General features: G+C 50.0%; 1 protein-coding gene across 3 annotated transcripts in view; it reads right to left on the bottom strand.

The window, feature by feature from the left end:
* The window catches only part of LOC126528163 (ADP-sugar pyrophosphatase-like), a 52,892-nt gene that overhangs the window by 16,943 nt on the left and 15,594 nt on the right, over window positions 1-20,355 (bottom strand). The window contains exon 1 of one of the 3 annotated variants that reach the window (XM_050176030.3): window positions 19,699-20,138. The exons of 1 other annotated variant lie outside the window; for it this stretch is intronic. In XM_050176030.3, coding sequence (XP_050031987.1) covers window positions 19,699-19,800 — 102 coding nt within the window. In that variant the 5' untranslated portion in view covers window positions 19,801-20,138. Of the gene's footprint in view, window positions 1-5,131; window positions 5,253-19,698; window positions 20,139-20,355 lie in introns of those variants that run through there. One more of the 3 variants, XM_050176031.3, reaches the window with a different exon arrangement.

Here is a 20,355-nt window from a genome sequence, read left to right as displayed (position 1 = left end):
TACGCGAGGTGTTTCGTCATTGTTGCTGTTGTTGTAGGAAATAATGACACTATCGAGGCATGCGATATCAGTCGGTTACGGGATGGCAGGCCGTTAGAGAGATTATGTAGTACGGGCTTGTTTGCGAGCGTAGCGGTCATGATGGAAGCCGGAGCGAGCCTGCTCGACAAGCACGTGTTAGATTAGGTCTAACGTGGGTATGATTATGGTTAACGCTGTTTCAACCTTCCGATGCAGCATTTGGGGCCGCACAGCGGAAAATCTCCACACGAAGTATAAGGAGAGTGCTTTCTTGCAGGGCACGCGAATACTCCGAAATTTCGAATACGAATCCAGTAGTCATCCAATATTCGTTTCTGTTCGAATCCAAGAAGAATACTGAATGGAGTCTACACGGAGAAAGCCATATTACGCAAGCGGCGACTGTTACGAACGATTCCGCCGCAGGGGAGGAGTCGCGGTTTCTACGAGGAGAAACCAGTCGACGGGCGATCGCACTTAGTAGCTAACTTCGTCTCCATTATTTTCAGCCGTTCAATAAAAAACACTTGGCCTTCAGGCAGCTTACAAACCTGTTTTCTCTAGTTATGGGCATAACAATTTATAGTGCATTTGGAGAATCTCACCATATTTACGTCAACGTGTTGCAGCTGTAGCATTACGCTTTCCCCCTTCAATGTACGGAGACTTGCTGCTCCTGTGCTTCATTAACTGTCATTGTGATGCTGCAACACATGCAATCAGCTTTTCGGTTCGAGCTCCCCTGATGGCGGGATTCTGTCCCTTTTTGAGGACTGCATCACACTTATGTGCAAGCCATTGCCTTTATTTTTATTGCGATAGCAATTATACGGACACTGCAGGCGCATTTTTGCTGCCGCCGTGCTGTTCCGTATGAAGTCCAGGAGCGATAACACCGCCGCCGCGCGTCGTGTGCTGTACGTGCGAGTGAAAGCACGCGAGGGAAGCCGACAATCGCGGCTCAATCTGGCACGCGCGAAGGAAGAAAGCTGAGAGCAAACGCGCCGTCTTCCGTCGCGCGAAAGGCCGTGGGGGGATATGAGAGGGAAGAGGGGAGGACGGCGTTGTGCTCCGGCAGCAACTGTGCATTTCGCCACCGGGCGCAAGGGGAACTGACGATCGCGGCTCAATTAGGGCTCAATCTCGCGCGCGATATGTGGAGGAAAGCGGGGAGGCAGCGCGGGAGGGAGGGGGGGGCAGCTTCGACTCCGCCAATTGCGCACTTTGCACGACCGCGCGCGGTCGCGCGCGCCGTATCTTGAAAGGGTTCTGCAGACGGCTTATACCTTCGTGCGCGTTGTGTTCTTGCCGCTCTTGCGTTGAAGCGATAGACAGCACGAAGGTCACTTTGCTCGCCGCCTGCTGCCGCGCTTGCTCACACTATCGATTCGAGGGCGAGTGTCCGCGCTCATCGAGTGTGATGTGTCCATGTGTACTTGTGCGCGCTGACACCACGCTTGTTAATTCAGTTAGTAAGCGAATGTTTCCAAGTTTATACGGTCGATAAAACTACCATCCTTACTTCGCATAGCTGTCTGCTAATTTGCTTCGCCTTTCGGACGGAGGAGGAGGAGGAATAAACATTTATTGTAGAACCAGCACTTTATGATGGCCGGGCCTAAGCCTCCCACGAAGGGACGTCGAGGGCTTGCCTCGCCGCCGCCTCGCGGGCGTGCTGGGTCGCCCACGTTTGGTCGTCGAGGGCGGAGCTCCGCAGAGCCTCATGCAACCTCGACGAGAGAGTCGTGGTGTTAGTCTGGGTGTACTGTGCTGGGCACTCCCATAGCATATGCGGAAGTGTAGCCGGGTGTAGCCTTTCGGACGAAACCGACTATTTTTCTATGCGGACTCCACGCAACCTTTGCGTCTCACTTTATTTAGAAATGAGAAAATATTCAGTATTCGATTCCATTCGGAGATTTCGCATTCTAACGCCCCTCATTTCTTTTCTTTCTTTCTAATTCTTTTCATTTTGTGTTCCGTACACATCAGGGTGGGGCCGTCGCGCAACGAAGCGAACCCACGACACCACGGAAAACCACCAGAACGTTGCCAGAGTTGTGACTTTTGTCACCACAGTTAATTCCTTTAGTCCTCATGCATGTTGAATGATCACGGACTTCTACTTTGCACTTGCGTTAAAAAAATGTAACGCGAGACAGTTTAGTTCCCCGCTGTACGGAAACATCTGTCCTCGACTGCCGTTGTCCAAGCAATTTAAAAGCCTTTTTAAAGCAGATACATCGGAGCAGATATAGTGATCACTAGCGAGCAACATAAGATGGAATAGAACATTGAGTTTTCAACCGACGACTGTTCAGGGCTTGGTTTTCGAACAAGGTGTTTATATCTACACCAAGTAGCTTTCCGGATGAACGTAGTAGCAGAGACTGGTGGAAAACGCGTTCAGCATACGTGTTGAAGCCATTGTGGCATATGGAATGAACACCAATCTGTTTCCCCGCCCCCTCACACCGTTCACGGATGTACGTGCTTGCAAGAGCCAGGTCACTTTTGAGCCAGTGCGCGTCTGCGTTTTCTGCGATAGCGAATTTTGCGAGCTTTGTTCGTAGAGTTTCGTTTCCGTCCCACATATCAGCTGAAGGACGTAACGGTAGAAACTTTTCTTTTTCCGACACCACCTACATGACTTCAAGTGCTCGCTCTATCAAGCGATAGCTGAAGGGGCCAGCGCAATGAAGATCCAATTACACGAGAGATAGCACCCGGTATACGCGTCCCAAGACGGATAAAGGAGGCAAGGACAGCACCTTGATAAAAGAGATAAAGGCTCGTGAAGAGGACCACTCCTGCCTCTATTCGGGGTGCCATCGCAGTTTGCGGCACCACCCTTTTCTCAGGCGCGCAACAAAGGCAGTGGAAGCGTGCAAAAACGGCAGAGGTGAATTAGAGTGGGGTGGCGTGTAAGGAGCAACCGATAAAGCACCCCGTTACATGTACTCGGTGCCCACGATGGAAGTTGGCACTCCTACATGACTGGCGCCGATGCTCTTGACACAGTAGCCGCCTTCGCCTTTCTTACTTTATTGCCACTCATTACGTCGCCTACTCTTCGTCCACAATGGCTACAGTGTGAGATTGAGCAACGTAGCCTGAACTCGATGTAGTGCACATCCGTACTTGCGATTGCGAAGAGAGACCAACGTCGCTTCAGTTCTCATCATAATCAACCTAGTCGCGGCCGTAGAATAAACGGGGGGGGGGGGGGATTTGCTTGGCTTTCCAGGGTGTCAGAAAGTAATGTACAGAACGATTCAAATTGCGGTTGCGCACCTTTCGGGCATTCTCATTTTCGGATACGGCGGTGAAGTTACAACTCGTAGCCCAAGTTTCCGCTGTGGTCTTGGCGAGAGTTGCAGCGCCGGTTCGGTTTTCCGTGGCTCGCGCAAGGCTTCCAAGCACGACTTACTTTGGCGTCAGCTCGCACTGAAGTCCAAACTCCGTGGCAGTCAGCGAGCACAACTTTAGCGCAAGACTTCCCGACTGGCCGTGACAACGCAAAAATTTATAGCAGGACAGAGCGTCGTGCCGCTTTCATTTGAACCTTTGATGCCATGGTCCCTCTCGCGTGACGTCTGCGCGGGATGACTTCGACTTGGGCGGCCGTCATGGTAACTTTTCTGTCCCGACTGACTGATTGACGTAATGATATTGGCAATGCTGGTAACTTTCTTCCCCTGTTTTTTTTTACAACATTTGATCGTTTAATGAACACGCAGAAATGGCATGATACTAAATGAACAAATAAAAACGCACGCGCACAATGACGAGCACTTAGCGTCAACTCTTCCGCAAGCTCCTTCGCTTACCGCTCTTTCCATTGTCAGCTAGCGCCAGATTAAACATTGCGGGAGAGCCCTGAACCAACATTGGGGAATCGTATTCATTTCCCACGTAACGCTGGAAGTCCCTATGATGGAAAAGATGCAGCAGGCACCTTCAGTGTCCGACGCCGGTCCCCACAGTCAGATGCAGTGAACGCCTCATGGTAAGCGAAGTAAAAATAACTAAGGCAGTAAGCGAAGACAATGACACTATCCTTTTGGGATGCAGACACATGCATGCACAAACACAACATGGTAAACAAGAACAACACGTGCAGCACCATCTCCAATTTGCCATAGTCACGGCGATCCTCGAAGCTGCACTTAGGTTTTGAACGTCATGTCTCACCAAATATCATTACGAGTTTTCGTATTTACACATTAACTGTACCGCGTCCAAAGCACACGAGTTCTGACGCCGGAGTTGCAATAGATCTGGTTGCATAGGTTCTGAGTGGCAGGATTAAGGCACGAATATAGAGTATGAACAACTTGCATTGCAAAACTCAAGTGAAAGGGTTTGACAGTGGGAAGTGCCATTACAAAAACAAAAGAGCATTGGACATGTGAGAAGGAAATGGCTTACACTATTTCAAACAGAGTTCACAATAAGACGGACGCACTTCGTGCATGGAGATACGCGCGTCGTGGTGGCGTCATTATCAGTTTTAAAAGTATTCGAGCACTTTTCAATAATTTTCAGAGAACAGCTCGAGAGACAAAATAAATACAAGCTGGCGACTGGTTCTCACAAGCACGCACCAGTATCTTCTTTTTTTAACGTGACGATCAATTCACAATTTATAAGGTTGGGATGAACTCGAGGCGCTATTTGTCATGCACACCGACCGGTACAGCTTCTTGAACCAAGTTTTAACACTGCAATCCAGTGAACCCAGTAAGTCACGAAGCAGTTAATTATGTAAATAACTTCTATCAGAAGACAGCATCAGTGTGCAGCGTTAAAAGCACTCAAGCACGAATACCGACTTGCACGAGGATGCGAGCTTTACAAGGTTAAGTCCCATCAGCGAACCGTGGGAAGTGATTCGCATCACTAAAACCCATTATATAATCAGCCAGAATGCAATCTCAAATGCGGGGGAAGACACAGCGTGGTTTACGCTAACCCAAAATACAATGGTTGCAAATGCTCAGTTTCAGGATGACAGCGTAGTAAAGTCAACGCCAGCGTCCAACACACACGCAACACGGACTGCGGTATACAAAGTCGCCAAAGCGCAGGGCTCGCGAAAATGACTGACCTCTTCCACGATTGGAGGCATCGCGAACTCTCGAGGGAGGACAGCAGAGTCGAGTGTCTTCCCAGGGATCTATCTCACCGAGGACCGCGGCTCAGACACGGATGAGGCGCCGACTGACGGCGGGCCCCGGCCTGCCCCGAAACTTATACACACACCGCTGGACTGGTGGCAATCGGTTCGTGACGCTTGCGACAGGACGCCTCGTCGTTATCATAAGGCACCGACGACCACTCTAATCTCCCCACCACAAACCCTTCCCCCCCCCTCCCCCCCGCTAACTCCCTTCCAAGGCGCTTCGGCGGCGAGCGTGAAGTGGGGGTGAGGGGGCCAGCACGAGATTACGCAAATGCCTGAGAGACTGGAAAGCCAAACACCGCGACGCGCCACGGATGGCGGTGACCCCTTGCGGCGCGGGCGAACCCAAAAGGAATGCGTCTTCTCACGTCCTGCCCGTCGTTACTGCTTTTCGAGGCAACGATTCTTATCTCGGGCAAACTTCTCTGCACCGTCATGGTATCCCGTTTCACTGTCCGCCTTCAGCACTGCGCCGCGAGTTTATCTTGTTTCTTGTGAAGGCTGTGAAGTGACGGCGTGCTTTCTTTCTTGTGTGTCATCGACGCGAGCGATGTCTCACTGTGCATACTGCCTCGTGGAAACTGCTGCAATCTACACGCATTCTGCTCGGCAGCCTTCCATGTCGAGCCTCTGCACCGGGTTGCAACCATATGACGCAGACGGACAATGACGTCAGAGAAAGCATAGGGAAAATTAACTGTTATTTCTAAAAATAATGAGGAAAAGTGAAAGTGGACGAAGATACATTTTGCTCTTGCGGCAAGTTGCCTATAGCAACACTTTCATTCCCCCTTTTTTTCGTTATATCTACATTTGAATTAAACGCGACAGTTAATTTCCCTTTGCTTTTACCTGGCTTCGCTGTCTGTTGGCGGTGTGTAGTTTTAACCAACAAAGTTACGATCCCATCTGTTCCCCTTCTCGCTCTCTCCAGTGAGAATAGCATGCCTTCACTGGTATAGTTCCCGTACTCAAATAACCATTCTAGCATCCCATCCTTGAGACTCAACGATCCTTAAATTACATTCAACGACGTATTTGTCATCACTTCTGTCACGGAGTGCTGACGGCATGATAGAATTTAGCGCAGAAATACCAACAAAGAGACAGACGCGCACACACAGGGCTGTCCTGTGACCAGACCTTTGATTGTACGTAATGCTATCCCTGAATTTTAGCTAGAATTTTACAAGCACTGCAGCAGCTAGCCCTGCACTTTTGCAGTTCTTAATGCTCTTACTATCTGGTTTGACCCGCACTCTAACACAGCTTAAAGAGTATCTCTCGTTATTCACTGCATCCCTGCATCCCTTTAATGTGCTTGAACATGCCTTCCTGAACCCACTCTTCTGGAAGGCGTGTTGTATATATATATATATATATATATATATATATATATATATATATATACTAAAAAATTTTTACACCCTTTGGAGTGTATATTTGCCACGCAACAATAATCGTCATCTGTCTTGCCCGCATTTCCTTTCTTCAAAACGCTGGGCTCGTTACTATCCTGTCGGGAATGCTATGTCCTGCTGATAACGCGCATGCCGTTCGTTACTGGAAAGTACCGAGCTCGCCGCGTTAAAGAAAGGAAATGCGGACAAGACAGATGTCGATTATTGTTGTGTGGCAAATATACACCCCGAAGGGTGCAATGTTTTTAGAGTGTAGTTTCATGCATGGACCGTACCTCTACTCGCTGCTTCTGCGCGAACTGGAACCAGATTTTATAACGGTTCCGTTTTCATCCCGCCACTTCGGCTGCCGCTGCCGCATCTTTCACTCTCTCACCCCCACTTTCAGCTCCCGTTTCCCCCTGTGCAGCGCGGTTGAGGTGTCCTCTACGGAGAGACATGTTACTGCGCTGCACTTCATCCCACATTTTCGCCCCCTTCTATAAGAATCTCATCGCATTTTTCGTCCTTTTCGTCCCTTCGCTATTGGTTCGCACGCCATCGCACTTACCGCCGTTATCACCAAGATAAGGCACACTGGGCGTGACGGATGTGACATGACGCGAACGGGATCGTACGAAAAGAGTCCTCAGAAAATGCGGCCCCGTGTTGTCAATCGACCCGGGCATTTTCATTGTTGGGAACGCCGCTTCCCTCCCTGCTCGCTTTTCTGGCGATAACAGAGGCGCGTTCCTGACAGACCGTTTGGCCGCTTTGCGATAACAACTCGCACTGCCCCTGCCCTGCAGTCACCGTATTATGCGGCGTCACGCCGCCGAGCAATTCGGCGACGATAACGGATTCCGCGCGAAACAACCGTTGACAAATGTGTCAAGCAGGCCGGGTCAGTCAAAGATGCATTGTCACGAGAAGGGGGAAAAATGTAGTTCTTCGCTCGCGACAATATTTTGTTCCTTTCATGTTGCGAGACTTATAGACATATATACATTTTTTCCCCTGATTATTTACTTCTCTCCATTTTGCGGGTTTTCCGGTGGACTGTTAACGTCAAACTCTTGCCTTTGCTTCTGAGTTGATAAATTCGACTTCGCCTGCCATCTACTAGCCGCCTGGTTAGCTCAGATGGTAGAGCGGCTGCCCCGGAAAGGCGGTGGTCCCGAGTTCGAGTCCAGGACCAGGACGAATTTTTCTTCAACTGCGAAGCTTTTCTTTCAAGGAAACCGTATGGGTTTCCTTTGTAGCACTTAGCTACGTTTGGGTGGACGTCTCATTCTCCCTTGATTAATGTTGTGAGACAGCACTTTCAGTAAGATGCGAAGCGGTTGGTGGGACAGGCGACGCACCGCCACAACTTCCGAGACATTCCTTCAATACGGAATGTTTTAGAGATATGACAACGCGTCCAATGGTGATGATATGTGCAGATAAGACTGTGGAAAGTTGTGAAACAATGGTCACGGTATTTTATTTTTCCGTTTTCGTAATACCAACAGATTCTTGGTCTATGCATCACAGTGAATTTGTGCCAGTTTGGAGGCAGTTGTCATCGTGATGTGGAGGTCCTTCCGAAATGAACGCGAACAGAGCCTTCTCTTGTGAGCCCTCTCGACAAGCAAGAAGTTCAGAGCTCACGTCCAATTAGCACTACGTTCTCAGTACGTCTGCACCCTGTCGCGTGCCGGATCGTAGCGCGTTCAAGGGCGCAGCCCAATGAGGGGCAGATGCGCTGCGAGGAGACATGCGTGACGTATTACCGACAAGGCACGGCAGGGGATGTGATTTGGAAGTGTCCGAGACACACTCCAAGCGCGTCCTTTTAAGCAATACTCACGAGAAAATAACCCAAACAAACTAGAAGGTTGCCTTTGAGTTGAAACATGACAGCGCATAATATACGATATCGGAGTTGAAGCCACGTTCCTCTAATTGAAAATAATGTCGGTAACATCGCAACCTGCATCAGTTGGGGCGAATTCTAGCCTATTGAGTGGGACAGTCAACCAAGCAATGTGACGCTTTCTTTCTTTTTTTTAAAATCCAGCATACTTCGTCACTGGTATGGCGAAAAGTACGCAAAAAAAAAGAAAAAACGTATTCGCAGGAATCATTCGACAGCTCTTTCAGGTGCTAAGACATAGGTATGTTACGGATGCCTCAATTGGACTGAAGTCCTCAAAGGTCATCGGACGACATCCAGAGCCCCTACTAGGGCAGCGGTCACACACACACACACACACACACACACACACACACACACACACACACACACACACACACACACACACACACACACACACACACACACACACACACACACACACACAAACACACACACACACACACAAACACACACACACACACACACACACACACACACACACACACACACGCGCACACACACACGCACACGCACACGCACACGCACACACACGCACACGCACACACGCACACACACACACACACACGCACACACACACACGCGCACACACACACACACTGACGCGTTCCTGTCAACAGAACGTGAAGAGTGCTTCTTTTCGCGGCAGATTGAACGACAGATGCCCGAGTGAGAATAGAACCCTTGACCTCGTGCTCAACCGCAGAACGCTGCTGTAACCACTGAAACACTGCGGTTGTTATCAATCCCAGAGTAAAGTTTCCATTTCTAAAGAGAACGCCTAATTAGTATTCCACTCCTGATTGCAGTTCAGTTTTGATATGATGGCCCGGAGAAGCACTTCTGTCAATAGGCCTCTGTTTAACGCTGAAGCTATATTGGCCTGACTACTAATTATATGTTCCATTTTTCTCGCTCATCATATAGTGCACATTCAAGAGCTAAATATGTGCTCGACTGTCAACGATAACGGTCTGGAGATGCTCCGGCTGCAAGGTCTTCTAAAAGCACGGAGTCATGGGGCACAATAGTTTCCGTCGGTCCGCGTACACGCTCCTTTGACGCAGCGTGGTCTACGCGAACTGGTCTAAGCGCAACATTTCAGTGTGATGATTCACCAGTGCGCTCCCACTGTAACGTCCCTGAATATGTGTTCTGTATGACTGCAACCACTATACGTAATTAGGAGACGGACAACCTCTGCAACGCCGCACTACGCAAGTGCGTGCTGCGCAAGTTGAAGTGCGGCTCGAGCTTAAAGCGAATGACATTCTCAACCCGTGGGGAAGCGCTACCTGCGCCTTGCATGCTACGAAACCGGTGCCGGCATTTGTGAGCCCTACGGGCCTTCAGAACTTCGTGTCTTTATCGTGTCTATGTGCGTCAAATGGGTGTGCTCCACTGGGCAAAAATTATTCGCGCCAGTATTCCATGCACCTACGAATGTCAATTGAAATTGAGGGCAACGGTCGAAACTTGGCACTGCAACTTTCCAATGCACTAGTCAGTTTCAGTTTGAGCGCCTGAATCACGAAGATTTTTTTTTCCTTTCTTTTTCAGCGATCCTGTGGTCCGTATACCTTTGCTGACGGGTGTACCTGCTGCTCGTGTGCTTGTGCGATCACTGCGTGTCACCGTAGCTCTCCCGCACAACCTGCAGTAGCGCGAGCCAGGCTCTTAGCCGGACTAACGTCTTCAGCGAATCATACAAGTAAGCATCCCTCTTAATTTTCATGAACGATGTTTCTCCTAACGCAAAAGGAAGGCTGCGGAAACGCTGATCACCGAGTCGTACTCGTAGCGCATGCATCGAGTTTCTTGGCACTCGAAATGCACCGGGGCGTCGGTATGTTAAAATAAAATAAAAATGAAAAAAAAGGGAAAGCGACCACGCTATACGACCCCACGACGACCTATACTGTCACCGATGGGTCCATGAAAGACGTGAATGGGGGTGTTCGTTTTATGCCCGTGCGATAAGATTACGTGGTACAGACCGCGCATAGTGTTTCTGTAGAGGCCGCCGCGCCAAACGAAGCAGCAGCCTACGTGAGCGACTCCACGCGACCGCTTTGGCGACGTCCGAGATAAGCGCCGCGGAAGCGCGCCGCACACGGCCAGCCTCGATATCGGATGCCGCGCGCGTTATGTATAGCACGTGTACACGCCGACTCAGTCCATCCCCTGCCGAGTTTTCTTGCTTGTTGTCGTGCTCTTGTAGTACTTTGCAAGCACGCAAGCAAGACTTCAAGCACGCAAGCAAGGGAAGAGAAAGAAAACAAAAAATGGAGTCGCCATCCCGGCCCTGCGAAAGTGGATGTCGAGCGAAGCTGTTGACAACCACCACGATATACAACTGCTGAGCGGGGTGTGCAATGCTTTACGGCCTGGCGCACTTTCCGGCGCATCGAGGTGACGCTGTGCGCCAGCCTGTTTTGCATGCGGTGGGTCACACCTCACGGCAGACGGCGTTATGTAGAAACAAGATGGAACCTCTCTTTGGGCGAGTATAGTGGTCCACTCGACACGATTCCTGCCGCGCTCCAACTGTTGTTTGTAGCGACGCGGAGCTCTCGTCGGGCTTGGAGCCACAGAAGGGCTGCCCCCCATGCCGAACGTTCGGTTGGATATCGGAGCAATCGGAGTAAGCCACGTGATCGCGATTCTGTCGGATCTCGCGGTTGCGAGCTGCCAATCTCGAACGTGAGAGTGCCTCCGAGCGCTCCGCGCTGGAAGCACGGCTTTCCGAATGACTCTGAGTGGAGGCGAATGTGTTCCGAGAGCTCAATTTTCCTACCAGCCGAACGTAAACCGCACCGCGGGAGCGCTCTATATCGAGCGCTCTAAAATGAACAGTCCAATGTGCCACAGGTTTTCGCGGCGAGTGGAGCTGCAGGAGACCGCGTCGAAGCTGTTTTATAGCCGGGTGAGCAGGATCTTGACGGGCTCCTGCCATTTTTTTTTTGTCTTGGCGCACTCTTTTCGTCAAAAAGGAACAAACTTTCACTTTCACACGCTTTCGCTCTCTCCTTCCGCACTCTTTTCAGTGCGATGCTATGCGCCAGTGTTCTTCTCGATTTGCCATCGCGTGACGCATTAATGCGCTTCGCTTCTCTAGCGCATTGCAGCTCCGTTTTTCACGGATGCAATGTGTTCAAAAACTGTGATGCGGTCGCATTCGTGTAAAACGCGACATATGAAACTGCACGGTCGGCAACTCTTATATAACTGGATGCTTTGCGGTATAGTGTTTCAGTCGCATTGAAATATGAAAAATGACTGGGTGATACGGCACTTGTGTGTTACAGATGCCTCACGTCGATGAAATGGTCTTCAGTCGCACAAGAGACGTGCGCCAGAACGCATTTCAAGCGACGTGACGTTTAACCTAAACGTGGACGAGCTTGTACAACTCGCTGGGAACGGCAATGCGCGATTCTGTCGCGGACTGTACTGGCCTTTACGAGCTTACGCACCTCAGAATACTGAGCCTTGGCCGGCACAGAATACACGCAAACTGCTGTCTCGAAGTTTGTCATCTTCATAATTATTTCAGCGAATTGTTCGTAAGGCGTGCAGGGAGGATGGCGTCAATGAGTCATGCTCAGTCATTGAACACGAGCGCTCGTCGAAGAGCTTTGTGTCGTTCAGTTAGAAGATTTGCACATCATTTCATACATTTCGCCGCACGCACAAACTCACTGAAATTCAAGTGCGGGATACTTTGAACCACCACCACCTTGAACGCGAGTGAAAACTTGTGCATAGCCACGCGCTGATGTTTGCTGACGTACAGAGTTGTTCCAAGCCTCAAAAATAATTGACGGTGGTGGCCACGGGTCGTGGCATAGAGGAGCGGTTGGAGTCCAACATGCCAGCACTTTTGCATGCCGCCTACCCGATAGGAATCCAGCCACCATGATCGGCAGTCGAACCGCCGACCTCGTGCTTAAGCCGCAGAATGTCACTGCCACTGAAACACGTTGGAGGTATCAACCATATACATTTATCGATATCACTGGAATGTTTTAGCGAAGAGGTAAAGCTATTCTCCTCGAGTCGTCATTGACTACTGAATATCGCTCATCTCAAGTTAGCTTATAGTATACTCTGAAGATGAGGGGACCTCAGATTCCTTTTGCACAAAAAAAGTGCACGTTCATTCGATAGCTTCTCGAGAAATGATCTTGGACGTGCGAGCTTGCTCACAAGCGCGTTGTAGGTTAGAAATATCGCTGATGACTACTTTTTTTCCCCAGAATTATATACGAAGTCATTTCAAGCAGCCCAGAGAATTAAGCTTGCAGATTAAAAGTTCCCCACAAGCATGCAGCAGTACTGCAGGAATATATCGACGACTTCGCAGCGTCGAAATTTAGCAACATCGCGATGCAAGAAATGCAGGAAAAACTAAAAAAAGCTAGACGCCCCCCCCCCCCCCCTCCATCCACCCACTCCTCTCGCCACCTTTGGCGCCCGTCACGCACACACACACGCACACACACACACACACACACACACACACACACACACACACACACACACACACAAAGAAAGAAAAAACAAACTTGCACAAACTGCATGATTTATTTCCAGTGAAACATGGGTACAACTTTCATATTTTACTGCAGTTGCAACGATATGCACATGAACTACAGCCAAGCGCTTCTCTAAGCTGCTATCCAATGCAGTTGCAGACAAAGTCAAACAGTTTCACGAAAAGCAAGCAACACGTACGTTTCCCGTATTCGGTACCATATGCGAATTCTTATTTTTGTCCTACATAATTGGCTTAAGCGCATCCCCGAGAGTCACATGCAATGTATACATTACACATATTGGAGCCAGGTCCCGGCGTCACTTATCCTGCTTTTTATGGTGCAGGTGAGGAAAACGTGAAGTTCAGCGAAAAAGAGAACTGGGGATTCTAACGAAGAGCGCAAAACAGTTAAGCCTATCTCATCACATATCCACGCTACACCAGATGGCGTCACAGCGCCACATTGTCACATCACGTCGCAACCCTCACATTCACATTACGTACGTCACGGTGGTTGGCGTAATTCTTTTGCGAGCCTGAACGCACAACATTAACGCGTCATTGAAGGTACATATATATATGTTACACTTTACAATAACCGCTCTCCGCAGTCCTCTACTGCACAGTATGACCGCTCGATTTTTGCAAATGAAAGTTCCCTTTAGAGAGAGCAAGTGGACATTGTAGTAAAGCGTGCTTTTCTTTCCTTTCTCTTTTTCACTTAAACATAGGTGGTCCCCGTCAAAAATGAATTATTTTTCCACTATATCAAATTACGCTGCAAGGTTATGGCGGGAGGCGTAGGACGATTGTCGTCGTTAATCACTGCGTCCCGCACATATGTCAGTTGACGTTATATAAGTTGTGCAGGTGCAGAGGGAAGACATCGCATTGTTGTCGGACAGAAAGTACACATAGTCGTTCGCGGACAGTTCTCAACAAGACTCATCTGAAAAGCGCTGACCTGTTCTCGAGCAAACACTATATGTATTGGACAATCCTAGAGAGTCGACGACGAAGGATATTGCTAACAAGCATGCGACAGTGTACAGGAATTGACGATTTGGCAGTGTAAAAAAGTTGGCACTCTCGCGACGCCAGAAATTGCGGAGAAAAAGGAGAAAGCCTCGAACTTCCTTGCGGACTAGCTGTACGTTTAAGCTGCACACAAAGGCCCATAACACGAGGGCAGACAGCGTCGCGGTACGCGTACATCCACGAACCTGTTGCATAGCCGCGCAAAAGAAACCCGTCACCTGAGTCGTATACGCACCAACATAACCCCGCCCGACAGCTTTCAGAGACGTCCTAATGGTTGTAAGTACACAGCCATATCTTTCCGATGCGACACATGTAGTAACGGATGCCGCTAGACTAAACGCTTGCCGAACTAAAGCAACGTGCAGTTTAAGCAGTATACACGATTCGGCGTCCGATCCGGTGCACAGTCAGTCGTATCCAACTGCGTTCACGTTTCGGGCTCATTCCACGGAGCCAGCCATCTTTCAGGCGTATAAGCATGGTGTCGCGCACACGAGATCGCGCATGCAGCCGCACCGCGGGCGTCTCCCTCTTCATTCTCTGCCTATTACGTCGGATGAGTTGAGCAGCGGCTGGAAGAGCATGCGGAACTGCAGGCGGAAGTCAACCAGCCAGCCGTGTCGGCTCTGTTCACGCTGACTCCACTGCTGCTGCTGCTGCTGCTGCTGCTGTTGTCGCTGTCGCATACCGCGCCCGACGACGAGTTCGCAGAAGCGACCTTCGTCGGCGCCATCAGTGCAGTCGCTCTTTCCGTCGCACACTTGGACTGGAAGCAGGCACCGACCGTCGAAGCACGGGAATTCACCCTGGTCGACTTTGCAGCCGCCGGGAGGCGAGGTCGTGCCGGTGGGCTGCTCGGCTGTGACGGTAGAGACCGGTGGCGGCGGCGTCCTCTGCGTTGTCGTCTGCTCGGCCGTCTTCGCCGCAGTAGCGGCAGCGGTTGCCACCTCTGTCGTTGTGCCGCAGTTCTTCTCGTCGGAGGACACACCGTCGACGGCGTCGAAGCAGTCGTCGTCGCCGTCGCAAAGCCAATGCAAAGGCACGCAATGTATCTTGCTGTGGCAAGCGAAGCTGTGCTGGGGGCAGACGAGGGGACCCGGAGAGCATACGTTCTCGTCCGCGTTGTTTCCGCAGTCGTTGTCGCCGTCGCACACATGTCGCAGCATCACGGAGTAGCCGTTTCCGCAGCTGAAATCCCCTTTCTTGCTACCGCCAATGAACCGTGTTCCCGTCACTTCAGCTAGCGAACGAAGAACGAGCGCCGCCGCCAGCAGAATGTGCGCGACGGTGGCCCGCTTCATGGCGGCGACCGAGCTTCCAATTCGCACGGGAGAACTCGACCCTTAAGCGCGCGACTTGTGCTACGGAAGGGCCGCGGACGCGTTTACAAGTCGGGTGCGCTGGGCACTCGGGCACTATCGGCGCTTCGTTCGCAAGAGAAGACCACTCGAGAAGCAGACGCTGCGACAAACGTCGCCCAAAGTGAACGAGCAGATGCTAAGCGCTTGAGATGTCGACGAAGATAGCATGCGCGAGGTCCCGCTGCTGCCGCGGATCGCGGCGATTGGTTGCGACAGCTCTGCACGAGCAAGCCGTCCCAGGGTGATAAAACGGGGCGACGTCTGCTCTTCTATAGGATAGCGGGCAAGACATGTCTGCCAGACGACAGAGAGAGAACAGAGGATTGGATTGGAAAGGGCATGGAAGTTGAACGTTTCAGCCCCCCTCGTACTATAGGAGCACGTGACTGGAGGAAAATGACGAGTGCCTAGAAAATATGAGAAAAGGGCTGCGTCGAAGCTAACGGGCGCGCGTTTGCCACGTGGCTTTCGTGTCGTGCTTGCAGGCCCATATAGACGGCATTCTGAGAAAAAGAAAATGGGGGGAGGCGCTCAAGCGCATATACGGTAGGCACTCGCAAGTCGTGGCCTGCTTCTTCCTGATATCATTAAAGAGTGTGTAAATCAGTGCCATGTTGTCAGTACTAATCTACAGAAACTCAGGGAGAAGCGATGAAGTTCGAGAATGGGCTAAAAAGAGGCACTTAACTAGTGGTGGAAGGCGAAAAAAAAATCTAGACGTAAAGGTGAAAGGGAGGCCATGGTAGCTGATTTTCTATGCAGTGACAACCTATAGGAATGCAAGGGAAAAAATAATGCTATCCCGACACTGCGGGTTTGTACGTATGCACCAGCCATTTACACGTTGGCTCGCTTCTGTGACGTCACGTCTCGCGGGAACCGTGTTTTCGAGCGCGGAGGCACAAAGAGACGGTGCAGTTCGTCCCCGAATTTAGCGGGACATGTCCCGACGCACGTGTAGAAGTCCCGAACCCCGACTTCACCCATTCGGGACGGCCAAATGTGCCGACTTTTTTTTTTCCTACCGAATAGCATTCAAACCATATATGCCCTCTTCACAAAGCCTAACAGCTTGGTTGCACCTTTTTTTTCGTGTTCTGTTCCATTCTCATAAACTTATAGGCGATTTCGTTTTTTATTCGTGGTGCTAGTTGTATCTTAGGCTGTAACCGGTCTCAGTACTTCTATATGCATCGGCATAGACAGGCAACCACACTGCACCTTTCTTGCTATATATCGAGACAACGCCCACCCCCTCCCCGGTCCAGAAGTTCGCCCACTGAGTTGGCAATCCTGTAGAAGATGCAGTGCGGTTTCGCGGGCAGAGCTTGTACTGCATTGTTCGGTTATCGCCGAGCCTACACATTTACTAGAAAAATAGAAGTTGGACATGCATTACAGCTGCATACCGCAGATAACCGGTTGTCGTTTATCGTAATGATAAGATGGGTGTCCAGGACGGGAAGAAGAAAAATTCGGTGGCGTGATGAGATCGGGAAATTCGCAGGAACGAGGTCGGGTTCAGCTGACGTTGGACATGGGTGGGAGGAGAGATCGACGAGAGAGAGAGGGCTTCGTCCAGCAGTGGGGCACAAAATTGGCGAATGATGGGGAGACGAGGACGACGCGTCCATTATACCATTGAGTCTGAAGCGGCATACTTAAACTGGTATTGATCGTATTTTTTTTTTTCTATAGATAGCCCCTAACCCAACGCGTAGTTTGGAGGTACTCATTGTGGCATACATTTTGCGACAGTGGCGTTTAAGAGAACGAACGCAATGACGAAGACGAAAAGAAAACACACACACACACATGGCTGCCAAGTGGGTTTGCACCAGATGATCATCATCATAATCATCTAACCATTTCATCTTGGTCGATGCTTTGCCTCCTGCATATGCCTTGGTCTCTTCGCGTAAATAGCATTTTATGCACGCGAAAGTACTGCGCATGCGCGGGGCGAGGGTCATTGCGATGTTGAGGGATTCGGCTTGCTACAATACGCCGGTGAATCATCGACACAAAACCGAGAGGAACAAAAGAAAGACCCGAGATCGAGGAAAGCGCTGAGGCTGCGTGTGCACTTTGAAGAAACAAGGTCTCCTTGTGCCGTCTTTACTGGCCGTGAACCGCACGAACGCTCGCGTTGCCATTGACAACTTTCTCCGCGACACAGAGCGACTGCCATGTTAAGTTCGCGAGCATCTTCATTGGATCTTCTCTGAAGTTCTCAGTATACTCAAAACTCCTCTAATTTCACTAAATTTATTCGTATATCTCCAGCTTCTATGTACCTTTAATCTCTCTTTCTTCAAAACATCACTGGTAACTATGTGCACCCCTAACTTGATATACTGAGCTGCGTTTAAGTTCATAGTTTCTTCATAGTTTATTTTGAAATCATTTCAAAATCTCGTATGGTGGGAAGTGTCATTGTATACGGGCTCAAAAACAAGAAGGGATCTGGTGGAAGAGATCACAGAAAGGTTTATGAAGTCCACTACAACTTTCTCCGCTAGACAAAAAGAATTGCATGCTAAATTGTTCTTTCTACATCGTATATAATTCTACCGTAATACTTAGATATTTGATCAATAATATCTGTAACAGTAGATATTTTAATTCGCATTTACAAGATATTCATTAAAATTATAATTTGTTTCACCGCCCGATTCATGGTCGATGTCCCAGTGTCTGTTGCGCCATTTTACTAAGGAACGAAAACAAGATGAGTTGGTGAACATATGTCTCGAACATCCACCAGGCACTTCTCTCCCGGAGCTAGATGCATTGATAACGGATAAGTTGCGGCCATTCATTTATCTACCCAGACTTAGGACATGTATGAGAGAGTGGGAGAGAAAGCGAGAAAAATAGACCTCGTCGTCGCTCTGGGAAAAGTTTATTGTGATTGTGCGACGATATTAGCACTTGTGTTTTGGCGGCAACGTGGCTTATAAAGTTGCGTAACTTCGCGCGCACGTTTTCACGCGTTCATTAGGGAAAGTAAACTTTCCTCCTAAGTAATTTTTTCTGCCCTTTAACTGAAGCGAACGCCAAGGAGTGATCGCACCAAAGTCATATAGTTAACCAGCGTTAACCAGGTTAGTGTTAACCGGCCAACCGAGCAGTCCAAACGAGGTAAAGGTGCTACACATTGACATTTAGAATTGAAACGATCAACAAAGGAAGGCGCAGCCTGCAGCCAAGGTTTGGGCCTGGCTCGAAGACGTTATCTTTAAATAGAGCTTAAAGTACAAGAGCGCCTACTTGCTCAAGGTTCCCCTAGTCATGCGATAAGAAAGGCGGAAAGGCGAACATGAAGCCAAATTACGAGTGCACTATCCCTCGCGTTCAAACCACTGCGCATCATCGCAAGTCTTTCAGTTTACGAATGACAGTCAATGCGACGTGTAATGATCGAGCAGGGAAGGCGAACCAATGCAATTATCCATCTTCCGACCGCAAAAATAAAAAAAAAAATGAAATAACAAGGTTTCAGCTGTGTATCTTTCATCTGCCAACACGTCAGGGCTGACAACTTATTTAGGACACCAATCATGAACTGGGTACTTGTACCTCATAATCTCAGTCAGCTTCTAATTCCGTGGTATAGATTGTCAAACTAAAACAAAATATAAAAAATAACAAAAATAATATATTTATATTCGATTACTAGTTGCACCCGTAACACCAATGCACCGTTGCATCCGAACACCGATGCAGGTAATAGATGATGGAACGTCAGAGGCCCTGATGCACCATCTCGAACTAAATGACCAGTTCCTGGAGCAAGGTTTAAGGTGTATACTTTTCTTACACCGTGACCTAGAGTGACAACTGGGAGGAGAAGGTTCGTCCTCTGCCGTCTCAAAAGCCGTGCTCTAGTCTCAGAAACAGGCGACCGCTTATCAACAAGCTCATACAAGTTATATGGGTCAAGGGGCGAAACGCGCCACAGCCTAATCCGGCGCTTCAGTGCGCTCGATTCGCGGAAAGAAACTTTTGCGATGACTCGGCGATTATGACGGCTCGTTGCCGAGAACGACGTCGCAGACCAGAAACTCTCTAATTGTCACATCGGGGGACCTCAGTTCGACGAGAGGCGGAAGGCGAAACGACGGTTCGGCGAGCCTCGCTACATGGCATCCGTCAGCCACGTTGTAGACGTGGGACGTCGAAAAACGAGAAAACCCGTTGAGAACAGCATCACACGAATCTCGACTCACCTCGCTGGAGACGTGCGTGAACTTCTTCTTGTCCAGCCTCTTGGAATGGGACGGGGTCGGTGATGGCGCCATCGTCAGGCGCGTCTGGAACATCGAGGTCATGGTGTGCGCACTCGTCTTGGCACCGAATAATCGCTTGACCGCTGGGCGGACAAGCCGGACGACCTCAAAGAGAAGTTATAAGCGACAACTGCCGGAGGGGTCCCTCACTCTCTCTCTCCTTTCCAGAAGGCGCTCTACTCTGCACCACCAAACAGATTCCTCCTGGTTTCGCAACAGCCGGTTGTGTGTCCTCTGGTCAGGGCTCGCAGGTCTACAAGATGCACGGTCCCGCACGCGCAGCGTCTCACGTCACACGATGGGCTCTGTTCTGGCGAGGGCGGCGCAGCGGGCTCTAGTTTTTAAGGGGCGGTGGCGCCACGGTAGGAGTCGGCCCCACTACGACGCAAGCGCGGCTGCCGGGCAGAAGCAACAGCGGGATTGCTTATCATTTGCCGCACTCCGCGTGGGTCTGCGAGAGTCGTCGCCCGTTGGCTGCGTTCTCTCGCCGATGGCCAAGTGGGCGAGGAGATAGCTTGAGACCTTTCAGCAGGGCAAGCGGGACAGGTGAGAGAGGGATGAACGGAGCCGCCAGTTGAGGTCCTGCTGTTTGGCTTC

Source organism: Dermacentor andersoni, chromosome 9 (assembly GCF_023375885.2).
Source record: "Dermacentor andersoni chromosome 9, qqDerAnde1_hic_scaffold, whole genome shotgun sequence".
NCBI classification, from domain to species: domain Eukaryota; kingdom Metazoa; phylum Arthropoda; class Arachnida; order Ixodida; family Ixodidae; genus Dermacentor; species Dermacentor andersoni.
Note: the sequence above shows the minus strand (reverse complement) of the source record. Positions and strands in the feature narration are given on the sequence as shown.